Genomic DNA, 23,952 nt, shown 5'->3' with positions numbered 1-23,952 from the left:
TGGTTAAGGACTGCTGCCAGTGCCCTGTGCTACTCCCTGGGGCCAACCTTTGAAGTAAAGTCCTGTGCCTTTTCCAGAAAGACAGATTAGGGCGGTGGTTCTGATCTAGGAGATTTTGCTACCAAATTGTCATTTTAGGTTGTCACAACTTAGGGTGAAGAGATGCTACTGGCATATTGAGGAAGGAGCCCAGGGATGCGGCAGACTCTCCTACAAAGCACAGAGGAGCCACCTGTGACGGAGAAGCATGCAGCCTGAAACGTCAGCAGCGCTGAGCTTACGAAATCCTGCCGTAGGGGAAAGTGTTCTAGTGCGGTAGGGTGGGTCTTACTGTGAGATCTGTCTGCGTGCCTCTCATTTGTCCCTCACCTCAGTCCCTGCTCTTGGACTTTCTGACCCAGGTCATCCTACTTCCCTACACCCCCTGTGTCACCAGCCCTGCCCAGGCTGGGCCATGGAAGCCTCCAGTAAGCAGGGAGCACTAACCAATGATTAATAATTTGCCACAGCTAAAAGTGCTTTAAAATGCGTTATTCTTTCAACAATAAATGACTTATTTGAGTGGGGCGAGGGCACTTGTTGAATGTTTAACTGACCTCAGCTGACCTTTGCATTCCCCTTCTCCTAGAGAAATTTAGAGAGCGTTGTGTGAGTGTTCTTTGCCGTGGCTTCTCCACCAGCGAGTTGTTCATTTATTTATTCAGCGGAGTTTTGAGTGACTCACTCTGTGCCGGGCCCAGTGAACCACCACGGAAAGACTGGGTCCTACCTGCATGGAGCTCTTGCATGGAGAAGGACGAAATAAATGAGTGGATTATTTTTTCTCTCAACAAATAGAATGTAGTAAATGGGTAAAGCAAGTTGGAAGGAGGAAGTAGAGAATCTGGATTTGCTTTTTTAGACAAGGCAGTCCAGGCCTTTCTGTGGAGGCAGCAATTAGCTTGAGACCTGGAAGAGAAAAGGTGTAATGATGGGGGAAAGTGAGCGAGAGGATCTGTCTGTTCCCAACAAAGGGAACAGCAGTCAGGAGCGTGGCAGGCTCTCGGAAGCATAGCACATCAGCATGGCTGGAACACTGAGCAGAGGTGCTGGACGGGAGACGGGGTGGTGAGCTGGGAGGGACCCATCATGAGTTACACTCGGTCAGGACCATAGGTGTAATTCTAGTGCAGGAGGACAGCATGCTCTTGTACTTTGAAGACATCATCTGGCTTCTCTGTAGAAAGATCCTAGGGAAACCAAGGGTGGAAGCAGGCAGTACAGTTTGCAGGCTCTTGCAGCTCTGAGAACCGATGGCGGCTTGGGGCTTCGGTCTCGGGACGATGGTGATGGGAGGGTGAGAAAAGATGCCAAGTGGTTGGGGCCAGGCTGCATTTTGGAGGAAGCAGCTGTGGGACTAGTTGGCGGGTTGGCTGCGGGAGGTGAGGGGAAGGGAGGCATCAAGGGTGACCACCAGGTTTCTGGTTTGAGCAGTGCCTCTGTGAGGTTGACATTTAGAGAGAGAATGGGGAGAGCAATTTTGGTGGGGAAATCAGGAGTCCCATCTTGGACTTTAAAGTGGAGATGCCTGTTAGCCATCTACGAGGAGAGGACAAGGAGACACTTGGCCATAGGAGTTTGGGGGAGTAGTAGCCTCTGTCAGAGAGTGCGGGGGACTGCTTTGGCTAACATCTCTACACTTCCTAGTGTCTCCTTCAGCCTCTCCTCTTGGGGGCCTTGGGGAACAGAGCTGAAAAAGCAGTGGCTTCACAGATATACTTCCTCAACATCAAGTGGGTACAGCTTCCCAGTAATGGAGCCCTCAGTTCTGTTTTCTAGCCCCATCCCTGCCTACCTGTAAACACTCCCCGACAGAAGAACCTGTGGAGGCCATGGCACGTCTTTGCCAGTTCTCTTCATTCAGTGTTGAGTCTTTTTTTGTTTTTTTTTTTAAGCATGCCCCATAGTTTAATAAAACTTCCAGGAAGATGTGCCAGTGCTTCTGTGGCCTTGTGCACTCCTGGGGCATCCGTGAGCCCTCCTGGGAGCGTGGGGTTCCCTGGGTCAGGTCAGGCACACGGCTCCGTGGGGCGTTGGCCTTTACAACATAAGTACTTGTATTGTTTTGGTTGTTTTACGTGTCACTTCCTTCTCACTTTATGGAAAACAGGTGACATGGAGTGGCAGCCAAGTGTGAGCTGGGGAAGGAGGAAGCCCTTCTCAGAGAAGGTCATTTCCGTGTGGCTCTGTGTTCACTGCGCTTCACCGTGTCCCAGGAGCCGTGCAGGTCACGGAGTGTGTGAGGCGTCTGCGAGGCCGTCCTGCCCTTGAGGGAGCCCCAGTCTGTTGTGGAGGTGACGGTGCTACGGACAGTGTGTGCTCAACGGGCAGCTGTCCGCGCCAGTGTGGTTCAGATGTAAGATCGCAACCCATTAGTGCAGCACGAAGTCAATTTTGTGGATTTCGACTGGTGTTTCTTTCTTCTTCAAAATAAGTTTTAAAAATTGTGGTAAAATGCACAACCTATTTACCACCTTAACCATATTAAAGTGTACACTTGAGTGGAATTAATGACATGACACTCCTGTGCAACCATCATCATGGTCCACAGGATTCTTTTCATCAGTAAAACAGAAACTCTGTACCCGTCACTACAACCCCCTCCCCCTCCCCCTCCCCTCCCCCTCCCCTCCCCTCCCCCTCCCCTGGTAGTCACCATTCTACTTTCTGTCTCCCTCATTTTTGACTCTTTGGATACTTCATATAAGTTGAATCATATGGTATTTGTCTCTGTGTGACTGGCTTATTTCACTTAGCATAATATCCTTAAGGTTCATCTATGTTATAGCCTGTGTCAGAATTTCCTTCTTTGAGACTCAGTAATATTCCAGTGTACATGTGTACCACACTTTGATTATCCATTCATTCATCATTGGACACTTGGGTTGCTTCCACCTTTTGGGTACTGTACTGCCAATAATGCTCCTGTCATTATGGGTATATCATGACTGGCATTTCTTTTGCAATGAAGTAGGCTAGAATAGAAAATAGCAGGGGATGGGACTTCCCTGGTGGTCCAGTGGGTAAGACTCCACACTCCCAGTGCAGGGGGCCCAGGTTCTATCCCTGGCTGGGGAACTAGATCCTGCATGCATGCTGCAACTAAGAAGTCTGAATACCGCAACTAAAGATCCCACATGCTGCAACGAAGATCCGGTGTGCTGCAACTAAGACCTGGCGCAGCCTAAATAAATACTAAAAAAAAAAAAAAAAAAAAGAAAAAGAAAATATCAGGTGTACGTAGTGTGGGCAGACCCAGACTACTGATGAGGCATGAGGCACAGCTTTGCAAGCTGTATGAGATGCCATATATCCTAAATTAACCTAAACGCATTGATGTTTATTTCCCATGGACTGATAGATACACTTTGAGCACTCTGTGAAAGCATCAAGATAACTCACTAAATTCTGTCAGTTCTTTAACCTCGAGTTAGGCATCCTTGTTTTTGGCCACGCCGCATGGCATGCGGGATCTTAGTTCCCCGACCAGGGATCGAACCCACGCCCCCTGCAGTGGAAGTGCAGAGTCTTAACCACTGGACTGCCAGGGAAGTCCCCTAGGCATCCTTTTAATTAAGAAAACGTGAATTAGTTGTTCACATGCATTTGATTCAGCTGCTGGAATGGTTCTTTGACCCAAGTAAGGTAGTTTCTTTCCTTTGCTCTGTGGTTTCACAAATCCCAATGAGTAGCATCAAGGCTTGCTTGGGTAGGCAGTCATACTCCTTTCTCTTAGGAGGGATATCTGGAACTTGGAAGCAAGAGCTCTGTCATCCCTCATGGGGGAAGAAGTTTAATAGTTTGGAAGAAAGCGTTTGATTGGAACAGACACTAAAGGCCAGATATTCAGAGGTGAGTCAGCACCAGGCACTAACCGGCATAGAGGGATCTTGGTGACGAATTGAGTCCTGTATCTAGCGGTGGCCGTGTGTGCTGTGCTAAGTAGATAAGGTATCACCTGCTGGTTGTGAGGTCCCTTACTTGTTAGTTCCAGCCAATACTGCTTCAATCCCTTCAGAACCTTGGGAGGTGGTCAGCATGAGTAATATTTTACTTGTGACTCCTTGTTTTATTCTCAGTGTTAACTGAATTGTGTGCAAATGTGTCAAAAAAAATTTTTTTGGAGGGGAGGGATAAACTGGGAGCCTGGGATTGACATATACACACTACTACTACTATATACAAAATAGATAACTAATAAGAACCTACTGTAGAGCACACGGAACTCTGCTCAATACTCTGTAATGACCTATATGGGAATAGAATCTAAAAAAGAGTGGATATATGTATATGTATAACTGATTCACTTTGCTGAACAGTAGAAAGTAACACAACACTGTAAATCAACTCTACTCCAATAAAAATTAATTTAAAAAATTTTTTTTGAGGAAGCGATGAGGATGGTTACCCATGCACAATAGTTGTAGATTCTCAGTGTTGGTTGTAGCGTGGGAAAAAGTATCTGGAAGACATGTGGTGATAAGAAAAGGGACACTATGAAGAAGTGAAGGGAGGGGATTAGCCGGTGGGAGGAAAGGGAGATAAGAGGGCCAGGGATGAACCAGAAAAGGCCTGGAAGCTCTGAGGCAGGAAGGCTCTGCAGTGCCCACAGCCTGGGAGGACCCGGGTGGACCCCAGGGTAGAGGGTATGGAGGGAGCTGGGGGCACGCAGCTTGCATTGCTGCTTCGCTTAGAACAGGACGTGGGTAAAAAGAGCAGGGATGAGAAAATGGATTTTGAGCAAGTTTTAAGAAATGGGGAAAGTCACAGAGGAAAGGAGAGAAGATTCTAGCTTGAACATTGCCACCCACGTCTAATTGGATTTGGCTGTGGGCCACTCCGGGAAAGCCAGGGTGGTGACCCGTTTCAAGATAGTTCATCAGCAGTGTGGGTGTTCTGATGTCACGCTGGATGGGTTCCAGTGACATCTGTGCCAGACACCGTGGCACGCAAGGCCCGTGGAGATGCCACGTAGTATGTGAGTTGTGGTCTCTGGTGGGACAGTTAGGAGGGAGGTGCTGCTGCTGGATGAAGACTTGCGGGAGAGGAGGGAAGGAGAGAGTATCATGGTGGCGAGGGCGACTCTTGGGTTGGAGCTGGGTTGAGGGATGGCTACTTCGGCAGTGGTCTCAATGCTGTCAGTGATAAATTGGAGTCAGGGTGCCAACTGACCCAGGCCTCCGTGTCTAACTGTTTAGGTGGTGACACATACTTTAGGCTCCTGTCAGTCAGCTTGCCATCTGATGGAGATGCAAACCTTCGTGCCTTGATGGTACCCAGATTTGGGAAGTGAACGGATTTGTGAGGGTCCTTAAATCAAGAGCTGTGGGGAAAGAAATTTGCCTAATTGAGCAACTTCATCTATTTTTCTGCTGGGGCCCACATGGGATTACTCAAGATTGCTGTCATGGTGACGGCTGCTCTTTGTCTGATGGGACTTTGTAGTGCTCAGAGCAACACTGATCCTTTCAGTTGGTGGCTCAGCAGCCCAGGGAGGTGTTATTATCTCCAGGTGTTCTCCCCGTTTGCTGGAGGCCAGTACTGAGAGGTGATGTGGCTAATTCAAGGTCATGCAATCAGAAAGTGGCAAAGTATCATTACATTTTTAAAAATTGTGGTAAAATGCATATAAAATAAAATTTACCATCCTGACCATTTTTAAGCACATGGTTCAGTAGTGTGAAATACATTCACATTGTTGTGCAACCAATTTCCAGAAAAACTCTTTTCATCCTGCCTTAGTGTGTCATTAAACACTAACTCCCCATTCTCCTTCCTTCCTGCCCCTGGCAACCACAGCGCTACTTTGTTTCTCTCTGAATTTGACTAAGTACTTCATTTAAGTGGAATCATACAGTATCTGTCCTTTGTGACTATACCATTTTACACTTCCAGCAGCAGTGTGCAAGGGCTCCAGTTTCTCTACATCCTTGCCAACACTTGTTATTTCCCTCCCTTCCTCCCTTCCTTCCTTCCTGATAATAGCCATCCTAATATATGTGAGGTGGCATCTCATTGTGGTTTTCATTTGCATTTCCCTGACGATGAGTGATGCTGAGAATCTTTTCCTGTGCAAGTAGACTTTTAAAGAGGGCCTTTCAGGGTAAATTGCAGTGTTAACTCCCTGAGCGTTTTCGGTAGCGAATAAGTGTAGGATAAATGGCAAAACATTTTTCAAACCTGTTTTGTGGTGATGCTCACAGATTTATACTTTTACTTCGGAAGGAAAGTGAGACCTAGAGATATTAAGGGTCATGGAGATGCTGAACTGGAGTGGAGAAGGAGATGGGGGGGACAGTTGAGGCCCTGGGGCCTCAGTACCACTGCTGGGACTAGAATCCAGTCTTCTGCCTCCTGCTCTCGGGATCTTTAGAGGTGCCAAGCTACCAGGGTTAGCAAAATCTGAAGCTCAGTCTCTCTTACTGCTTCTTTAATAATTCATAGACGTTCATTTATTCAACAAAGAATTCTTTAGCATCTCCTTTCTACCTGTATTGTGCTAGGAATAACGCAATAAAAGAAGTGTGGGGCTTCCCTGGTGGCGTAGTGGTTGGGAATCCGCCTGCCATTGCAGGGCATACGGGTTTGATCCCTGGTCGGGGAAGATCCCACATGCCGCTGAGCAACTGAGCCCGTGCGCCACAACTGCTGAGCCTGCGCTCTGGAGCTCGCGAGCCACAGCTACTGAGCCTGTGCACCACAACCCGCGTGGGTTGTGAAGCTACAGCTACTGAAACCCGCGCACCTAGAGCCTGTGCTCTGCAGCAAGAGAAGCCATGACAGTAAGAAGCCCGCACAGCACAATGAAGAGTAGCCCCCGCTCGCCACAACTAGAGAGAGCCGGCGTGCAGCAACGAAAACCCAACGCAGCCAAAAAAAAAAAAAGAGAGAAGTGTGGTCTCTGCTTTCATGGGTTATTATTGTCTGGCCTTGGAAATTTCCTTACTCTGGCAAAGTGAGTAGAATGGTGTTAACCTTTGGGCTGTCTGCATATTAATCATTATCATTTAAATAATGCATAATGGATTTGGATAATTTTTTTTTAAGTCCTTTGTACAGTTCTTGTTTTTTCCATTAATAACAAGTAATTTGTGGAGAGGTAATTTGAGATTATGTAAATATCATGGTTCACATCAAGCTTTCACCCACTAGATTTAACTTCCATTGATAATTTTCTGACTTCATTGTTCCTTCTATATTTGTTTGCATTCTAGACTGCAACAGCTTTCCCTTCTCTCCTATTTATGAAGCAATAAAGTCATGGATTCTTTTGTTATTTAATGGGTTATAATTCACTGGCATTTATTTAATACCTAAGGTATCCCAGATTTGGCTAGCAAGAGCCCTTCAAGCTGGCTTCTCTGTCTTTTGCACACGTCCTTGTGATTACTTTAGAGCTTCCTTATTTTATGGTGCAGGATGTCCAGGCCCATCTTGTACTTTCTCTGCCGTTGGTCCTGGCCCGTTGATAGTGATGCTGTTGCCGGGAATGCCTGGGGCTCTGCTCACCTGGACCCGGTCTAGTTACAGCAGCCCGCACAGAAATTTCCTCTTCTGGGGCCCATGTTGTGGCTGGACCGGCCCTTGTGGTTCTTACGATTGTAAGACATGTCTCAGCAACAACCAAGAGGGAGTTCTGAAATGGCAAGGTTTGTTACTCACATGTCCTGAAGGGTACAAGGCACACCTGGGGTCACACAGCCCCAGAGAGAGAGGGAGACGGAGGGAGGGAGGGAGGGAGAGCCCGCGCACGTGAGTGAGCTTGTACCTGCACTTCTGCCTTGTTGGGGTCAAGGGCTGGGTGCATGTCAGGCACTTATGATGAAAAAAGCTAATTGTCAGGTGCTAACACACGCTGAACCAACCTTGTAATCAGCCATTGCTTCAAGGAGCACTGGTTCCTCTTAGGAAGGATATTAAAAAGCCGAGATCTGGGTGAAGGGGACCAAAAGGCACAAACTTCAGTTATAAAATAAATAAGTCATGGAGACGTAATGTCCAGCATAGAGACTGTGGTTAATAATACTGTGTTATTTGAAAGCTGCTGAGAGTTGACCTTAAAAGTTTTCATTAGAAGAAAAAAAAAATTATTACTGTGTATGTTAAAAAAAACAAAACACCAAGATCTGGAGGCTTGAATACTCCTTGCTACCAGTGTGTCATTTTTTCCAGGGCCTCTCAGCATATAGAGTTAGAGCGCGCGTGTGTGTGTGTGTGTGTGTGTGTGTGTGTGTGTGTAAACACGCATCTAGTTTTCTTCCCCCATATCTCTATATATTTAAAATGTAGACCTATTTCTGTAGACCTCTTTTTTTAATTTTTAATTTTTTTTTTTTTTTTTTTTTGAAACAAAGGCCGTCGGTGTGGGATTCTAATTAGACAGATGTGTAGTTTGGATATATGTCACTCTCCTTTTAATTTTTAACAGGTGGCTAAACCCCTTGTTTAAAATTGGTCACAAACGCAGATTAGAAGAAGATGACATGTACTCAGTGCTTCCGGAAGATCGCTCCAAGCACCTTGGAGAAGAGCTTCAGGGGTAAGTAGCAGGCAGTGAGGAGACGGGGAAGGAAGAGTGAGAGTTCCTCCGTGTGGCTAATGGTTTGGAGTGGGTTTTACCTTCCTCTGGGTTCTTCTGCAGCCTCCTCGCCCATGACATTGCACGCTCACCCCGCTCAGGCTGACCCTGGGCTTAGCCCACTTTGGAGGCCGGGGGGACCCGTGTTTCCTGTGCCTTTGTGGAGGGGAGGGAGCCAGCAGCCAAGGCCCTGGATGCTGAGCTCCGTCCCCGGAGGTGGTGTCCCTGGAGGATGCTGTCTGCCCTCTTGAGCTGCTCTTGGTGCTGTGAATACAACGAAGCTTGGAAGTAACTTGTTTATCCAAGACCAGTGACTGTTCCCCTCAGAGCCTGTTTTTCTGGTCCTTCAGGGTCTGTACCGCTCATCTTTCAGGAGCCCTGCAAGCAGTTAACCAGCACTCATGGCACAGTCACAGAGTGCCCTGTAGTGAAGGCCTATCTTCCTTCCACTCTGCCACCTCTCCTGTTTTACCTGTGGCGGGGCTGTTCTTTACTGTGCTTTGTTTCTCATTGCAGGTACTGGGATCAAGAAGTTTTGAGAGCCGAGAAAGCTACACGGGAGCCTTCTTTAACAAAAGCAATCATAAAGTGTTACTGGAAATCCTATTTAGTTTTGGGAATTTTCACGTTAATTGAGGTAAAAGCTGTTACATACAGCGCATTGCTTTTCAGTGTATGTGGCTCAGTAATGAGATGGATGCGACAGGTGGGGAGAGGCCAGTCGTTTAAGGTCTGAGGATAAACCTTGTCTAGGAAACATGTAGCCCAGCGGTTGTGTTTACCTTTAGAATGGACAGGTCCTTAAAAGGAGTGGACCTCCAGGGGGTTACAATTTTTCTTTTAACTGATTAAAAACATAGTGTCATGGAAGGCTGGCACTGAAAAGGAAAGACATGTTATGTTAGGATGTTCTTGGTGCTCAGTATAACTGCTGAAAGTGATCCTTGACCAAAACAAAACCCTGCAACCTCAAACAATATGTGCCCTGTGGTTTGGAGAAAGTAACCTTTGACCTGAGCCCACAACAACATAAGACATTTTACAGGCGCTCAGCAAATAATCGTTAACTTGACCAGGTCACATCTGATAAATGCTTTCCTAAGAAGGTATCTTCACCTTCCCCCTTCCAGCGGAACAGAACCCGTGACCCTGCACCTGGGTTGGAGCTGCCCAGAGCTCGGAAGAGCATACCCTTCGCTGGGCTGGCCCTTCCCAGCGGGCTGGGCACTGAGAGCCGAAGCCCCCCACGGGGAGGAGCTCCAGCTTCACCACGAATTCTGTGCACCACACGTCCTGGTTTCTGTCCCTGGCTGTGGGAGTGGATTGCTGGTTGAAAGCAGAGTCTTGGAGCTGGCGTTTGCAGAGGGTGTAGGAGGGGGATGTGCAGGGGAAAACCTAAGGCAGAAAGCTGGGAGGTCAGTGACCACCGTGACCCAGAAGGTTCTGGGTTAAGCTCCCCTGGTGAGACAGTTCTCCCTGGGGGCACAGTGCCAGTCAGCCTACCTATTCTGGCTGCAGCCTGCTGGAGGCCCGCTGCAAATCCACTTGGGTGGCTCGTGCTCTCTGTGGTACCTTAGTGCTGCCTTAGGGACAGGGCCGGCCTGTGAGTGTGTGAGAGCAGGAGGGATAGAAGATGCAGTTGCGATGAAAGGGTTGTTTTAGGTGGAGAAGGTGGTGAGTTGTCATAAATATGTTTTTACTGGGGGTGAGATGGGTCGGCTAGGTGGTTTGTAGGTGGGAGGCGTGGCTCTTTTTTTTTTTTTTTTTTTAATTTTTATTGGACTGTAGTTTCCTTACAATGCTGTGTTAGTTTCTGCTGTACAGCAAAGTGAATCAGTTAATGTATACATATATCCCCTCTTTTTTAGATTTCCTTCCCGTTTAGGTCACCACAGAGCATTGAGTAGAGTTCCCTGTGCTGTACAGTAGGTTCTCATTAGTTATCTCTCTTTTTTTTTAAATAAATTTATTTATTTATTTATTTATTTATGTTTGGCTGTGTTGGGTCTTCGTTTCTCTGAGAGGGCTTTCTCTAGTTGCGGCAAGTGGGGACCACTCTTCATCACGGTGCGCGGGCCTCTCACTATCGCGGCCTCTCTTGTTGCAGAGCACAGGCTCCAGACGCACGGGCTCAGCAATTGTGGCTCACGGGCCTAGTCGCTCCGTGACATGTGAAATCTTCCCAGACCAGGGCTCGAACCCATGTCCCCTGCATTGGCAGGCAGATTCTCAACCACTGCGCTACCAGGGAAGCCCAGTTATCTCTCTTTTTTTTAAAATAAATTTATTTATTTATTTATTTATGGCTGTGTTGGGTCTTCATTTCTGTGCGAGGGCTTTCTCCAGTTGCGGTGCGCGGGCTTCTCACTGTCGCGGCCTCTCCCATTGCGGGGCACAGGCTCCAGACACGCAGGCTCAGTAGTTGTGGCTCACGGGCTTAGTTGTTCCCTGGCATGTGGGATCTTCCCGGACCAGGGCTCGAACCCGTGTCCCCTGCATTGGCAGGCAGATTCTTAACCACTGCGCCACCAGGGAAGCCCTAGTTATCTCTTTTATGCATAGTAGTGTGTATATGTCAGTCCCAATTTATCCTGCCTCCCCCCGCCCCCAATTCCCTCCTTGGTGTCCATAAGTTTGTTCTGTACGTTGTGTCTCTATTTCTGCTTTGCAAGTAAGTTCATCTGTACCATTTTTCTAGATTTCACATATACGCAGTATTATATGATATTTGTTTTTCTCTTTCTGACTTACTTCACTCTGTATGACAGTCTCTTGGCCTCTCCACGTCTCTGCAAATGGCACAATTTTGTTCCTTTTTATGGCTGAGTAATATTCCATTGTATATATGTGCCGCATCTTCTTTATCCATTCATCTGTCGATGGACACTTAGGTTGCTTCTATGTCCTGGCTATTGTGAATAGTGCTGCAATGAACATTGGGGTGCATGTATCTTTTGTAATTATGGTTTTCTGCGGGTATATGCCCAGGAGTGGGATTGCTGGGTCACATGGTAGCTCTATTTTTAGTTTTTTGGGGAACCTCCATACTGTTCTCCATAGTGACTGTACCAATTTACATTCCCACCAACAGTGCAAGAAGGTTCCCTTTCTCCACACCCACCCTCTCCAGCATTTATTGTTTATAGGTTTTTTGATGATGGCTTTTCTGACTGGTGTGAGGTGATAAATCTCTCTGTAGTTTTGACTTGTATTTCTGTAATAATTAGTGATGTTGAGCATTTTAAAATGTGTTTGTGGGCCATCTGTATGTCTTTTTTGGAGGAATGTTTAATTTATTTAGGTCTTCCACCCATTTTTTTATCGTGTGGCTCTTGTTTAAAAGGCTTTGTTGTCCTGAAGGGCACTGCGGGCAGTGGGCAGCTGGGTAGGTGAAGTCTGCCCCACACAACTGGAGAAACCGGAGAATTCTGTCAGCTCACAGGTGTCTGGATGGTCCTGGGAGATTGAGCTCTCGTTGATGACACTGGTGGGTTGGCCATTGTGCCAGAGGGTAGGGACATCTACATGGGGCCGTGTTCTGTCTTTGAGAGAGCACTGACCACCTGAATACTGCTGTGGCCTTGTGAAGGGCAGGGTGGAGATGCAAACCCGTGCGATTTCCTCGGGGGTTGGAGAGGGTGCAGGAGCCCCTCAGTCTGTCCCAGCCCTTCTTTGACCTGTGTACAGCTGTCCCAGTGATGGTGTTTCTGCATAGTCACAGTAAGTCTCTGTTTGAAAGACAGGCGGCAAGCTGGTGTGGCCTTTGTGTGTAGGATTTCCCGACCTCACAGAGCAAGCGCTCATGAACTCTGCTTGTCCGGGAACCCTGGGGGCTTCGAGGTGTACCTGCAGCTCATGCCGGGTGCCTGGTTTGGGGTGAGCAGAGATGAGTGGCCTCAGGTTTAGTGTTGGATCATATCCTGAAGCAGGCCTTTCTCTGCTGTCCCTGGTTCTCTAGTTTCTCTTTGGTACCAGATGCTGAAGAAGTTGAAGGCAGGCGGGTCTCAAAGCGTGGCCCATGTGGCTGGGTTTGGACCGAGCTGCAGGTTTTCCATGCTGTCCTGCACTGTTGGCTCCTTGGGTGGGGTCACTAAACCTTAGATGGATCCCATCCTAATATGAGCTCCAGGTCTTTGCTGTGGCAGCTTATGGAAGAAGCAGACACAGAGGGAGAGGCCACAGGAACTGGGGTTCTTCCTGAGAGGGAATCGGCCTCACTGGGGTGCTGGGAGCTTTGATTCCGAAGTTGTCCAGCCCCGGTAATACTTCCTGCTAGGGGTCCAGGAAGAGCAGGCCTGGGGGCTGCATAAGGTGCACCTGGTAGAGCCCTGGCCCCTCTCTCAGGAGGTTGGTTGTTGGGCGGTCATGGCAGTAAAGGGGGGAGTAGAGGACCTGGCTAACGTGTGGGCTCATCTCAGTAGTAGTACTAGAAGTACTAGTACCAGTAACAGGGGCTCCTACTCAGTAGCACTGGTGGTGGTGACTGCAGTACTGTTAGTGTGATAATAAAAATATTAAGTTCTTGAAAAATACTATGTATCAGAACTGCTGTAAGCACTTTATGCGTGATATTAGTATTATTTCTTTGGCTGAGTCAACAAAGTCATAGGTATTATATTACCCCCATTTTAGAGAAGAAGATACTGAGTGCTAAGTAGTTACCCAGTGTGCCTATGGTCACACGAAGCATAAAGGATGGACTGAGGTTCCATCTCGGGCGCTCTGACTTAAGAGAATGTCCGTCTCAATGACTGAGCTTGTCCAGGGTCCGGAGGGCCTGTCTTGAGAGCTTTGTTTTCGTGGTCTCAGGCACATGCATCCTGAACTTGGTTTAAGGATAATGAATAGGATGCTAAGAACCCCCTGCAGCAGGAAGCCAGCTGTGAACATAATTGAGGGCGGAGCCAAGGTGACCCCATCTCCCGGGTGAAGAAGTTACTAGGGCTTTGACGCTAGCGGCAGTGTCATGCTGTGTTTCAGTGGACCAGGAGGGGCCCTTTAGGAAACCACCTTCCACTCGTGACCGGCTGTACGTGGATGAGGTTGTGACTGTTCCGGTGACCCAAGTTCTAAACATCCATCCCCACTCTTACGAAACCATTCCAGGTGGGCTCCCTGAGATGGACCAGGGGGCAGGTAGTAGGTCTTGGATGGTGGCTACGGTGGGACATTGATAATCTGGGCACAGGTGGAGTCTTCCATGTTTTTTTGTTTTTTTGTTTTCTTAAATAAATAAATTTATTTATTTATTTATTTTTTGGCTGTGTTGGGTCTTCGTTTCTGTGCGAGGGCTTTCTCCAGTTGGGGCGAGCGGGGGCCACTCTTCATCGCGGTGCGCGGGCCTCTCACTGTCGCGGCCTCTCCCGTTGCGGAGCACAGGCTCCAGACACGCAGGCTCAGTAGTTGTGGCTCACGGACCCAGTTGCTCCGCGGCACGTGGGATCCTCCCAGACCAGGGCTCGAACCTGCGTCCCCTGCATTGGCAGGCAGATTCTCAACCACTGCGCCACCAGGGAAGCCCCCATGTTGTTTTTTAGTAAGAGTGCCCAGTTGCTTGCTGAGAGCTCGCTGAGAACTTGCATCCCTATGAATATGGGGTTGCATTTGCTCAGTGAGAATGAGAATCCCAGGTCAGTTACTGGGGTGTGGAGCAGTTCTCCTGTTCTGTTGTCTGAATACACTTTCCCACACACAGGTGTGCCCCGGGCCTGAGGTCTTACGGTGATAGCTGGGTAGGGCCAGCTGGACTCGTTAGGATAATAAGTGGCAGAACTCATGGTGGTTCACAGTATAAAACCAGACAGGGGTCTCTATTCCCTAGGTGAGTGTTGTGACTGGCGTACGGTGCTCATTCAGAATTTGTGTCCTTAGGATAATAACTCGCAGAACCCTTAGTCCTGATGCAGTGGAGTTCAGGGAGTTGAGGGCCATTAAAGCTCAAGGAGAAGTAAACACTGAACTTTACTGGCAGTCAAAAGAAGCCTGAAATCCAACACAAATACTCCTGTTTTCCTAGACTTGCCTTTTGACATACTGCTGTTTTGGAGAAGTTAATAATCATTCCTTATGACAAAGCTAATAAGGATCTGTCACTTTTTAAAACTCATTTTCAGGTGCTGTTTTGGGTTTTCAGTGATTAAAACTACTGAGTTAGATGCAATAAATGTTAGTTAAATAATTGATTTTATGAAGCAACTTCCCATTTTGTGATCATCTATGCTGCTTGCTGGTCTTTGTATTTTATTTTATTTTTTTAAAATATTTATTTATTTGGTTGCAGCAGGTGGGCTCCTTAGTTGTGGCATGCGAACTCTTCCCCCCCAACAACAAATTTATTTATTTATTTATTTATTTTTGACTGCATTGGGTCTTCATTGCTGCATGCGGGCTTTCTCTAGTTGCGGGGAGCGGGGGCTACTCTTTTGTTGCAGTGCGGGGGCCTCTCATGGTCATGGCTTTTCTTGCGGAGCACAGCCTCTAGGTGCTCGGGCGTCAGTAGTTGTGGCACATGGGCTCAGTAGTTGTGGCTTGCGGGCTGTACAGCGCAGGCTCAGTAGTTGTGGCGCATGGACTGAGTTGTTCCGCGGCCTGTGGGATCTTCCCGGACCAGGGCTCGAACCCGTGTCCCCTGCACTGGCAGGTGGATTCTTAACCACTGGCATGCGAACTCTTTTTTGGGGCATGCATGTGGGATCTAGTTCCCTGACCAGAGATCGAACCTGGGTCCCCTGCATGGGGAACGCAGAGTCTTAACCACTGCGCCACCAGGGAAGTCCCCGGTCTTCGTATTTTAGATAGTGGAAGATGTATACTCAGTACTCAGTCCAGGATTCTCTAAAACGCAGATGTTTCCTTTGTGACCTCCAGGCCTCTTTTAATTCCTCTGGTGCACAGAATGCCTCTTGGCTCATTCGTGATTCCCAGGCAGTGTGCTGTGACCACCCACGGTGCCGGTGGGGCATCCCCGCGCTACTGGCAGCACCAGCGGGAAGAGGCAGGTGACTCCAGTCCAGGGCGAGGCTTTCGGGATTAGGATTTCGAAGTATGGAAACCTCTGTCCTCTGAAAATTGAGGAGTGATCATAATGCTTGGAGAAACAAGTACCAGACTGATGTTGAACATGGAGCGCTTGCAGGCCGCCCCTAACTAGAACAGAACAACCGGCGAGTTCCCAGCACGCCTGGCCCCTGTGTGCACCTTCCCAGGGACCGCAGGTGGGGAGGACAGGTCTCTGCCTGCCCAGGGCCCTCAGGGTGGAGAGGAGGAGCCTGAAGCCTCTGCCTGGGCCAGAGACACAGAGGCTGCCTCCTCAGGTCGCCAGGGGCCTTCTCCCTGCGAGATGAGGTCTCTGCCTGCCTGCTGGTGTGTAAGTGGGGTGACCTCAGAGAGCAAGTGTGGGTTCGCCCAGTCCCTTCCCCTGAGAGGGGAGGAGTGGCCTGGGGGGTTATGTATTATTCCTGGGACCCTTAGAAATGGCCCCCGCCTTACCCGTAGAAAGGCCTCATTTGGCCTTTGTCTGAGGCCACTTTTGCTGATTGTCTGTGGTCCAGGTGGAGCCTGTAGGAAGGCACATGTTTGTTTAAACTTACTCTGGAACTCAGCTGATGGATGGGAAGTAAGCAGAATCCTCTGGTTCCCTCAGAGCTGTAGTGGGCCTTTGCATTTATTTCCCAACACTTCCTTCCATGTGTCTCTCACTTCCACTCAACCCAGAAGACTGAGGAGTGGCTACTGGTGGTAAAGATACTGTGGGCCGTGAGCAACCACTGAGGGCCACACAGCAAGGGAGAGGTAGAGGGAGCATTGAGCAAAGGATACGGGGGACCTGCAGAGCAGACCTGCTGTGTGCAGCCTGCTGGTTCTTGAGTGTAGGCATTAGCCATTAGATATCAGTAACACCCATAGTGATGACCTTGAGTCATCAATGAGGGTGATGCTTTTCAATCCATTTTCTTTCCTTTTTTTTAAACATATGTAAGTTTTTATTATAACAATTAAAAGTTTTTAAAAATTTGAAGCATGATTGACTTACAACATTATATTAGTTTCAGGTATACAACGTAGTGATTAAATATTTCTGTACATTACAGAATGATCACCCCCGTAAGTCTAGTTACCCTCTGTCACCATAGAAAGTTTTCCAATATTATTGACTCTATTTCCTGTGCTCTACGTTACATTCTCTTGCCTTATTTATATTATAACTGTAAGATTGTACCTTTTAATCTCCTTCACCTATTTCACTCATCCCCCCACTCTTCTCAACCCGTCGTTTTTTAAGAAGTCAGGCAAGTAGGTGACTCATTTTTACAAGACTGCATTTACAATGGTTCAAATTTAAAAAATCTGCTTAGACCCGAAACTTTTTATTACTTTCCAGAAAAGTTGGCTTTTATGAATGACTTCTCAAGAGTGCTTGTTCTGCTACGATCGCCTGTAAGAAGCAATGAGTTTGCCAAGCCCTTTGTGAAACCAGCCTCTGCCATTCAGAATAGAATAGGTCTCTTCCCAGAACTTCTGGATAATAAAGTGATCATAGCTTACACTTGTTTTTATGCTGGTTTCAGAGCACTTTGAGCTGTTTGTTGTATTTCATTTAGCTGTCCCAGGATTCCTCTGAGGTAGACGAGGCAAGTATTTCCACAGACAAGGCCCTGGAGGTGCAGGAGGGCACATGATGGGCTTAGGGGGTCATGTGGCTTGCAGGTGGCAGACCTGGGTTCTGAAGCACAGCGTTCGGATTCCTAGGCCCAGTGTTCTTTGCATTCTGTCCTGAGGCTTCCTCTCCTGCCACAGCTTCCAGTGAAGGCTCGCAGAGCCAAGACTTTATGAGAACAACTTTTTTTTCTGATAACAGCTCTGTGCTCCTCTTTCAGCTGCTTCCTGCAGTGTGGTTTTTTGTTTTTTTGCTTTTTTTTTCCCCCTGAAGATTTTAAAGAACATTTCAAAAATAGAAAAACAGAATAGTGTCGAAAGGTAGCAGAATGCAGCACCCTAGAATATGGCTTTCTGGAGTAAAGATTATTTTGAGCTGACTTTTTTGAGAAATAGACACAGGGACATTTACATTGATAACTCCATTTGTAAGGGCCTCTTCTTCTCTGTGCCTGGAAGAGAAGGTTGGCTGTAAATCACAAAAGAATCTTGTCAATGGAGATTGGGTTTGCATAAGGAATCCAACTCTACCTTTCTTGTTCACTCTGCTTTTCCTAGTAACCTCTCATAAGGCTCCCCCCTCCCCCCGTTTAGCTGGAACCTCAGGACTTGTGTTCATATAGGTTTTTCTTGGAAGTACGATATGTCTCATGGAATTCTGATTAAAACCCTTTGTGGTACTTGTACGTCATTCAGAGCAGGTCTGTAGCCCCTCCAGACTCAGATGCCATGATGATGCAGGAGAGGAGGATAGCAGATGTTTACATGAGGTTAGGTTCTGCATCCAGAATCTTCCAGGGAGAGGGAATTTAAGGCTCCATCCCTAATCTGTTGAACCTAAACCAGTTCCTAGAGGCTGGGCCTCAGGCCTGTGAGTGCTCTTAACCCCTCGAGGTGATGCAGTCACGATGAAGACCACTGTGTAAAAGAGGAGTGAAGACAGATATAGAATCCTGATGGTTATTATTTCTCCAGATTCACTGCTTTTCCTCCTTAGCTCTGTATCTTTCTCAACTCTAACTTTGTCACTTCTTCCCCAGTTTCTAAAAATTAACTGCCTATTCATTTTCCCACAAGCTCACTCATTTGTTTCTTTGTGTGTTAGATGGTTTCTATTTCCTGTATTTTTTTTTCCCCCTCATGACTCAGAGATGACCGAGTTGGGCAAGAAATATTTAAAGTACATGGGGGAGGGACTTCCCTGCTGGTCCAGTGGTTAAGACTCCGTGCTCCCAGTGTGGGGGGCCCGGGTTCCATCCCTGGTCAGGGAACTAAATCCCTCATGCCACAACTAAGACCCGGTGCAGCCGAATAAAATAAATAAATAAGTAAGCAAGTAAGTAAATAAGGAAAGAAAAAGAAAGAAAAGAAGGAAGGAAGAAAGAGAAAGAAAGAACATGGGGAAACATGGAGGAGAAAGTGTACCTACTGGGGAAGTTCTACCATCAAACTGTGTAAGAAAAACCCCTAAGAAGTAAGAGGTGGGGTTAAATGTGAGGTGCTTTCAGGAGGCTGAATACGAAGGACTCCACCAAGAAATATTTGCCTGAGAGACTCCTGTGAAACCTCGAACAATGGGGCTTTGTCGTATTATATTGGGTTGTTTTAAAAATCCTGTATGGTTTTGCAGTCGTGAAGAATTCTTGTGAAGGAGTAAGAACTATATTCTCAGTTGGTTTGTGGAAAGAATATTCACTGAGTCATAAGTTGGTGCCAAAGATGAAGGGTTTATTGGAGCAATTTTTTTTTTTAACATTTATTTATTTTTATATTTTTATTTTTGGCTGTGTTGGGTCTTCGTTTCTGTGTGAGGGCTTTCTCTAGTTGCGGCAAGCGGGGACCACTCTTCATCGCAGTGTGCGGGCCTCTCACTGTCGTGGCCTCTCTTGTTGCGGAGCACAGGCTCCAGACGCGCAGGCTCAGTAATTGTGGCTCACGGGCCCAGCTGCTCCGCGGCATGTGGGATCTTCCCAGACCAGGGCTCGAACCCATGTCCCCTGCATTAGCAGGCAGATTCTCAACCACTGCGCCACCAGGGAAGCCCTATTGGAGCAATTTTTGACCTTGTTCCTGCTTATCCAGAAAGTTTTCATTTGGTTAGTTTCAAGTTTGATGATGAATATTTTTTCAGTTGTTTTATTTCTCACTAGTTGAGGGCTAGGATCAGGAACAGGCAGCAGTTTGGAAGCTTTGGGCCATGGACTGGCATTACTCTTTTTTTTTTTTTTTTTTTTTAAAAAAGATTTATTTATTTATTTAATTAATTCATTTAATTTTTTTGATGCATCGGGTCTTAGTTGCAGCACGTGGGGTCTTCGTTGTGGTGTGCGGGCTTCTCTCTAGTTGTGGCATACGGGTTTTCTCTAGTTGTGGAGCCCAGGCTACAGGGTGCGTGGGCTTTGTAGTTGTGGCGTGCAGGTTCCAGAGCACACGGCCTCTAGTTGAGGTGCACGAACTCAGTAGTTGTGGCACGTGGGCTTAGTTGCCCTGCGGCATGTGGGATCTTAGTTCCCTCACCAGGGATTGAACCTGTGTCCCCTGCATTGTAAGGCAGATTCTTTACCACTGGACCACCAGGGAAGTCCCTGGCATTACTCCTTAATGAGACTGTTTGCTCACCTGAGTTATTAAAGATGGTCTCAGTGAAAAAATCATGACGCTTAGGCAGTAGTGACCTGCCTTTATTTTGTACTCTTTTTTGCTGAATTTGTTGCATCTGTCGGTATTCTCTTTGGTGGGTTTCCGACGTTAGGCTCAAACGGAGAGCTGAGCAACAGGGAACAGTGATTCCCAAAGATAATTATAAGTTTTCGGAAAGTTTGGGACGGCAAGTGTTACCACTGGGCTTCTGGTGGAGAGCCCCAGGTTTGTAGGTTGCAGCACTGGGCTGCCCTTGGCCATACCCGGGCTGGGACTGCCCGTGTGTACAGTTTGACATTCTTGCTTCTCTGTGTCAGCCTCCAGATTTCCATCTCAGTAAATTCTGAACAGTGTGTTTTACCATCTACTGTATGAAGGGCTCTTCCATGAGCTCTTAATGCCTCTAGGGGTGAATGAAGGGGCATGCTGAAAATGTAACAGTGAGCCTTTGTGTCCTTGAGAACTGATTATCTGGCTCTGATCTGATGATCTTACTCATCATGATTGTTCAACTAAACAGTGTTTCCTTCCTTGTCTGCAGTAGATGAAACCTTCCATGACCTCATGGAAGGCGAGGCAGTTGGTGCAGCCTGTGAACATGTGTGTAGAGCAAGACAGGAGGGTTGGGGTTTGATGTCACACTGATTTGAGGGACGGGGACAGCTTTCTGTAAATATCCTGATTGGGTACTAGTTGGTTGAGCACAAAATGCATGTTAGTTTTGTTTCGCGTTTGGACTTTTGGATTCTCCATCCCTTCCTCTTGCGTGTGGGTTCTTCAGCTTCAGACAGACAGAAGAGAGCTATCAAATTCAACTTGCCATTTGTTTACCATGTCTGTGTCAGTAAGGAGGGATTGCTTAAAAGGAAAAGCCGAGTTCCAGAAAGATTTCCAAACTTTTGGCACTTTGTCTTTCGAGAAGTCTGTGGAGGAAAGGATGTCGAGGGCGGAGGTGTTTACTTTTGGTGACTTGGATTTGTGTTGAGTGTTTGGTTTTCCCTGATGGGGGAGAAGGGTAACTTTCGAGGGGTGACTAGAGGGAGGAAGTAGGTTATGGGGTGGAGTGGCCATTTGGCAGGGTGGGCAAGTGTTGCTGTTTTGCCTTTAGTTTCGGGAAAGAAAATTGCTTTCACTAAGTCTTTCTCAGGAGGTAAGCATCAATGCCTCCGAACTCATTGGTTTAGGATTTTAATTTTTGCCTTGGGGAATAGATGATTGGTAACATTTCTTCCAAACCAGCAGCTGCAGTGTATGGCGGATGGAGAACCATGGATGACATCATTTTTTAGCTTGGCTTCTGTCCTGTTTAATTTTTGACTCCAAGGAACATCCCAGCTTCTAGTGGATAGAGACATATTCACACAGCGCCCCCTGGGGCTGAGAGCCTGCGAACCTCCCAAGCTTTGTTTCTCTGTGGTGCTCCCGCAGAAGCTGGGCTCCATTCTCTTGATCTCTGGACATGTGGAGTTTGGGTTGGGAAAGAGTGGATGTGTTTATGCCAGTGTCTCATTTCATAAAGGCTCTTAAAACAGAAGGTGACGGCAAGAGCCTGTCTCCTGTACATGAACCATCTTGACTTTCTGTTGGGCTGGGACATTGAGAGTACAGGGGACAGGGGCAGGCTGCCAGCAGGGCTTGTTCATATGGAAGCAGATTTCTCACCCTTCTTCAGCTTATCTTCGGCTAAGACTTACTTGGTATTTTGCCAAATGCTTTCTAAAGCACCGGTTGTAATATTTATTGAGCATCCACAGTGTACGAAGCACAATGTACCTAAGGCTTTATTGTCTATGTAAAATTTTTGCTTAAGGTTAAAACTGTTGTCTGCTTGTGTTATAGAAGATAGTGGATATGTGGATTTTTCTTTTAGATTAACCATGAATGTTGCGTTTTGTCAAAATGCCTTTTTGGGCTTCCCTGGTGGCGCAGTGGTTGAGAATCTGCCTGCCAATGCAGGGGACACAGGTTCGAGCCCTGGTCTGGGAAGATCCCACATGCCGCGGAGCAACTAGGCCCGTGAGCCACAATTGCTGAGCCTGCGCGTCTGGAGCCTGTGCTCTGCAACAAGAGAGGCCGCAATAGTGAGAGACCCGCGCATTGCGATGAAGAGTGGCCCCCACTTGCCGCAACTAGAGAAAGCCCTCGCACAGAAACGAAGACCCAACACAGCCATAAATAAATAAAATAAATAAATAAAGATACATGAAATTGCTAAAGTTAAAAAAAATAATATTAAAAAAAATGCCTTTTTAACAAGTAATAATAAAAGTAAAGCTTGTGTTAAGAAAAACTGGTTTGGCTTGTGTTTCTAATTAAGGGTTTTTTTCTTTACTTTTAGGAAAGCACCAGAGTAGTTCAGCCCATAATTTTGGGGAAAATTATTGGTTATTTTGAAAACTACAATCCCACTGATTCTGCTGCTTTGTACGAAGCCTACGGCTATGCCGGAGTGCTGAGTGCCTGCACGCTCGTTTTGGCCATCCTGCACCACTTATACTTCTATCACGTTCAGTGTGCGGGGATGAGGTTAAGAGTAGCCATGTGCCATATGATATACCGCAAGGTAAGTGTCATCCGGTACCAAAGTGTGTACCTTTCCTGAAGTATCAGAAGCCTTTTGGGAAAGGTCTCTGTAAAGTAAAAATTTTATAACTAGTAAAAATTGTGAACCATTACATTGTACACGTGTAACTTGTATAATATTGAACATCAAGTATACGTCCGTAAAAAAGTAAGAAAAACACATTGTACCCGGGAAAAAAAATTTTTTTTTAATGGCTGTACTCATTTACACCATACTACAGAGGCTTGCTATTTGCATCAAGCCAATTTTGTTGTTTAAGCAAACCTTACAAAAATATAATGAAAAGATCTGTGTTGAGATCAGGTCAGGGCTGCTTTTGATAACTTTCTTTCACAGTCCACTGCATAATATGCAGTAAATTTGTAATGAAGTCTATAAGCATCAGAGATATCAAGTTGACTTTTACTGTTTTCATGCCTAAATCTCATAGTGGTATTTATGGAGACTCTGTTGTTGTTCATGAAAACCTTTATTTTACACAAAGTTGTATTTAATAGTAAGCTTCAGTGATTGGATCTATAAAATTAAATCTAGGAGAAAAGAATGTATTTGAGAAAGGGAATGTTTATATTTTTAAGTGACCCATCTAATCATATTCATTATAATTATGTTAACTAAAGAAAAATGTAAATGGAGTCCATGCTACATATAGACTCACTCATTGTGTTGTAGAGTTGTGATTGTTCATAACAGTATTAAAGAAAATAGGTGTTTGGGATAAAACTTGAAATTTTTCATTGTTTTTAGTAATTTTGGGGAGAATTTGTTACCGTTCATTCAAAGTCTTTTTCTTAGTACATTTCCCTTTTTTCTTTGGTATGTATTACAGCAGTTTTTTTTTAAATTTTTTTTTTTATTTTTTATTTTTTTAATGCTATTCTTGTCTGCTTACATTCTTTTTATTTATGTATGTATGTATGTATGTATGTATGTATGGCTGTGTTGGGTCTTCGTTTCTGTGCGAGGGCTTTCTCTAGTTGTGGCAAGCGGGGGCCGCTCTTCATCGCGGTGCGCGGGCCTCTCACTATCGTGGCCTCTCGTTGCCGAGCACAGGCTCCAGACACGCAGGCTCAGTAATTGTGTCTCACAGGCCGAGTTGCTCCGCGGCAATGTGGGATCTTCCCAGACCAGGGCTCGAACCCGCGTCCCCTGCATTGGCAGGCAGATTCTCAACCACCGCACCACCAGGGAAGCCCTACAGCAGTTTTAATAAGACCTGGTTTGATGTTTTCAGTGCTTTTGTATTGAGAAATGCCCATAGAATTATTCCATAGATTACCCTGGTCTTAACTAGTATAAAAGGTGTAAGGATTTCAGGTGTCTTTACAAAGGAATTGCCACAGATAACACCACTGTCAAGAGCTGAAGGGCTCTTTATAAACTTGATCCTGGATATCTCTTTTCCCTATTTACTTTTTTAAGAATTTTCATTTGACTGTATTGTATACTTGAAATT

At 46.5% G+C, this 23,952-nt stretch overlaps 1 protein-coding gene across 8 annotated transcripts in view; it reads left to right on the top strand.

The window, feature by feature from the left end:
- LOC137752137 (ATP-binding cassette sub-family C member 4) overlaps positions 1 to 23,952 on the top strand; it is a 227,035-nt gene that overhangs the window by 35,716 nt on the left and 167,367 nt on the right. For 6 of the 8 annotated variants that reach the window (XM_068526866.1, XM_068526863.1, XM_068526865.1 and 3 more), the window contains exons 2-4: positions 8,468 to 8,578; positions 9,134 to 9,254; positions 22,251 to 22,475. In XM_068526866.1, coding sequence (XP_068382967.1) covers positions 8,468 to 8,578; positions 9,134 to 9,254; positions 22,251 to 22,475 — 457 coding nt within the window. Of the gene's footprint in view, positions 1 to 167; positions 316 to 8,467; positions 8,579 to 9,133; positions 9,255 to 22,250; positions 22,476 to 23,952 lie in introns of those variants that run through there. The other 2 variants (XM_068526864.1, XM_068526870.1) reach the window with 2 other exon arrangements.

This window comes from Eschrichtius robustus, chromosome 18, assembly GCF_028021215.1.
Source record: "Eschrichtius robustus isolate mEscRob2 chromosome 18, mEscRob2.pri, whole genome shotgun sequence".
NCBI lineage: Eukaryota > Metazoa > Chordata > Mammalia > Artiodactyla > Eschrichtiidae > Eschrichtius > Eschrichtius robustus.
The sequence above is the reverse complement of the archived record's forward strand: the minus strand, read 5'-3'. Positions and strand labels throughout refer to the sequence as shown.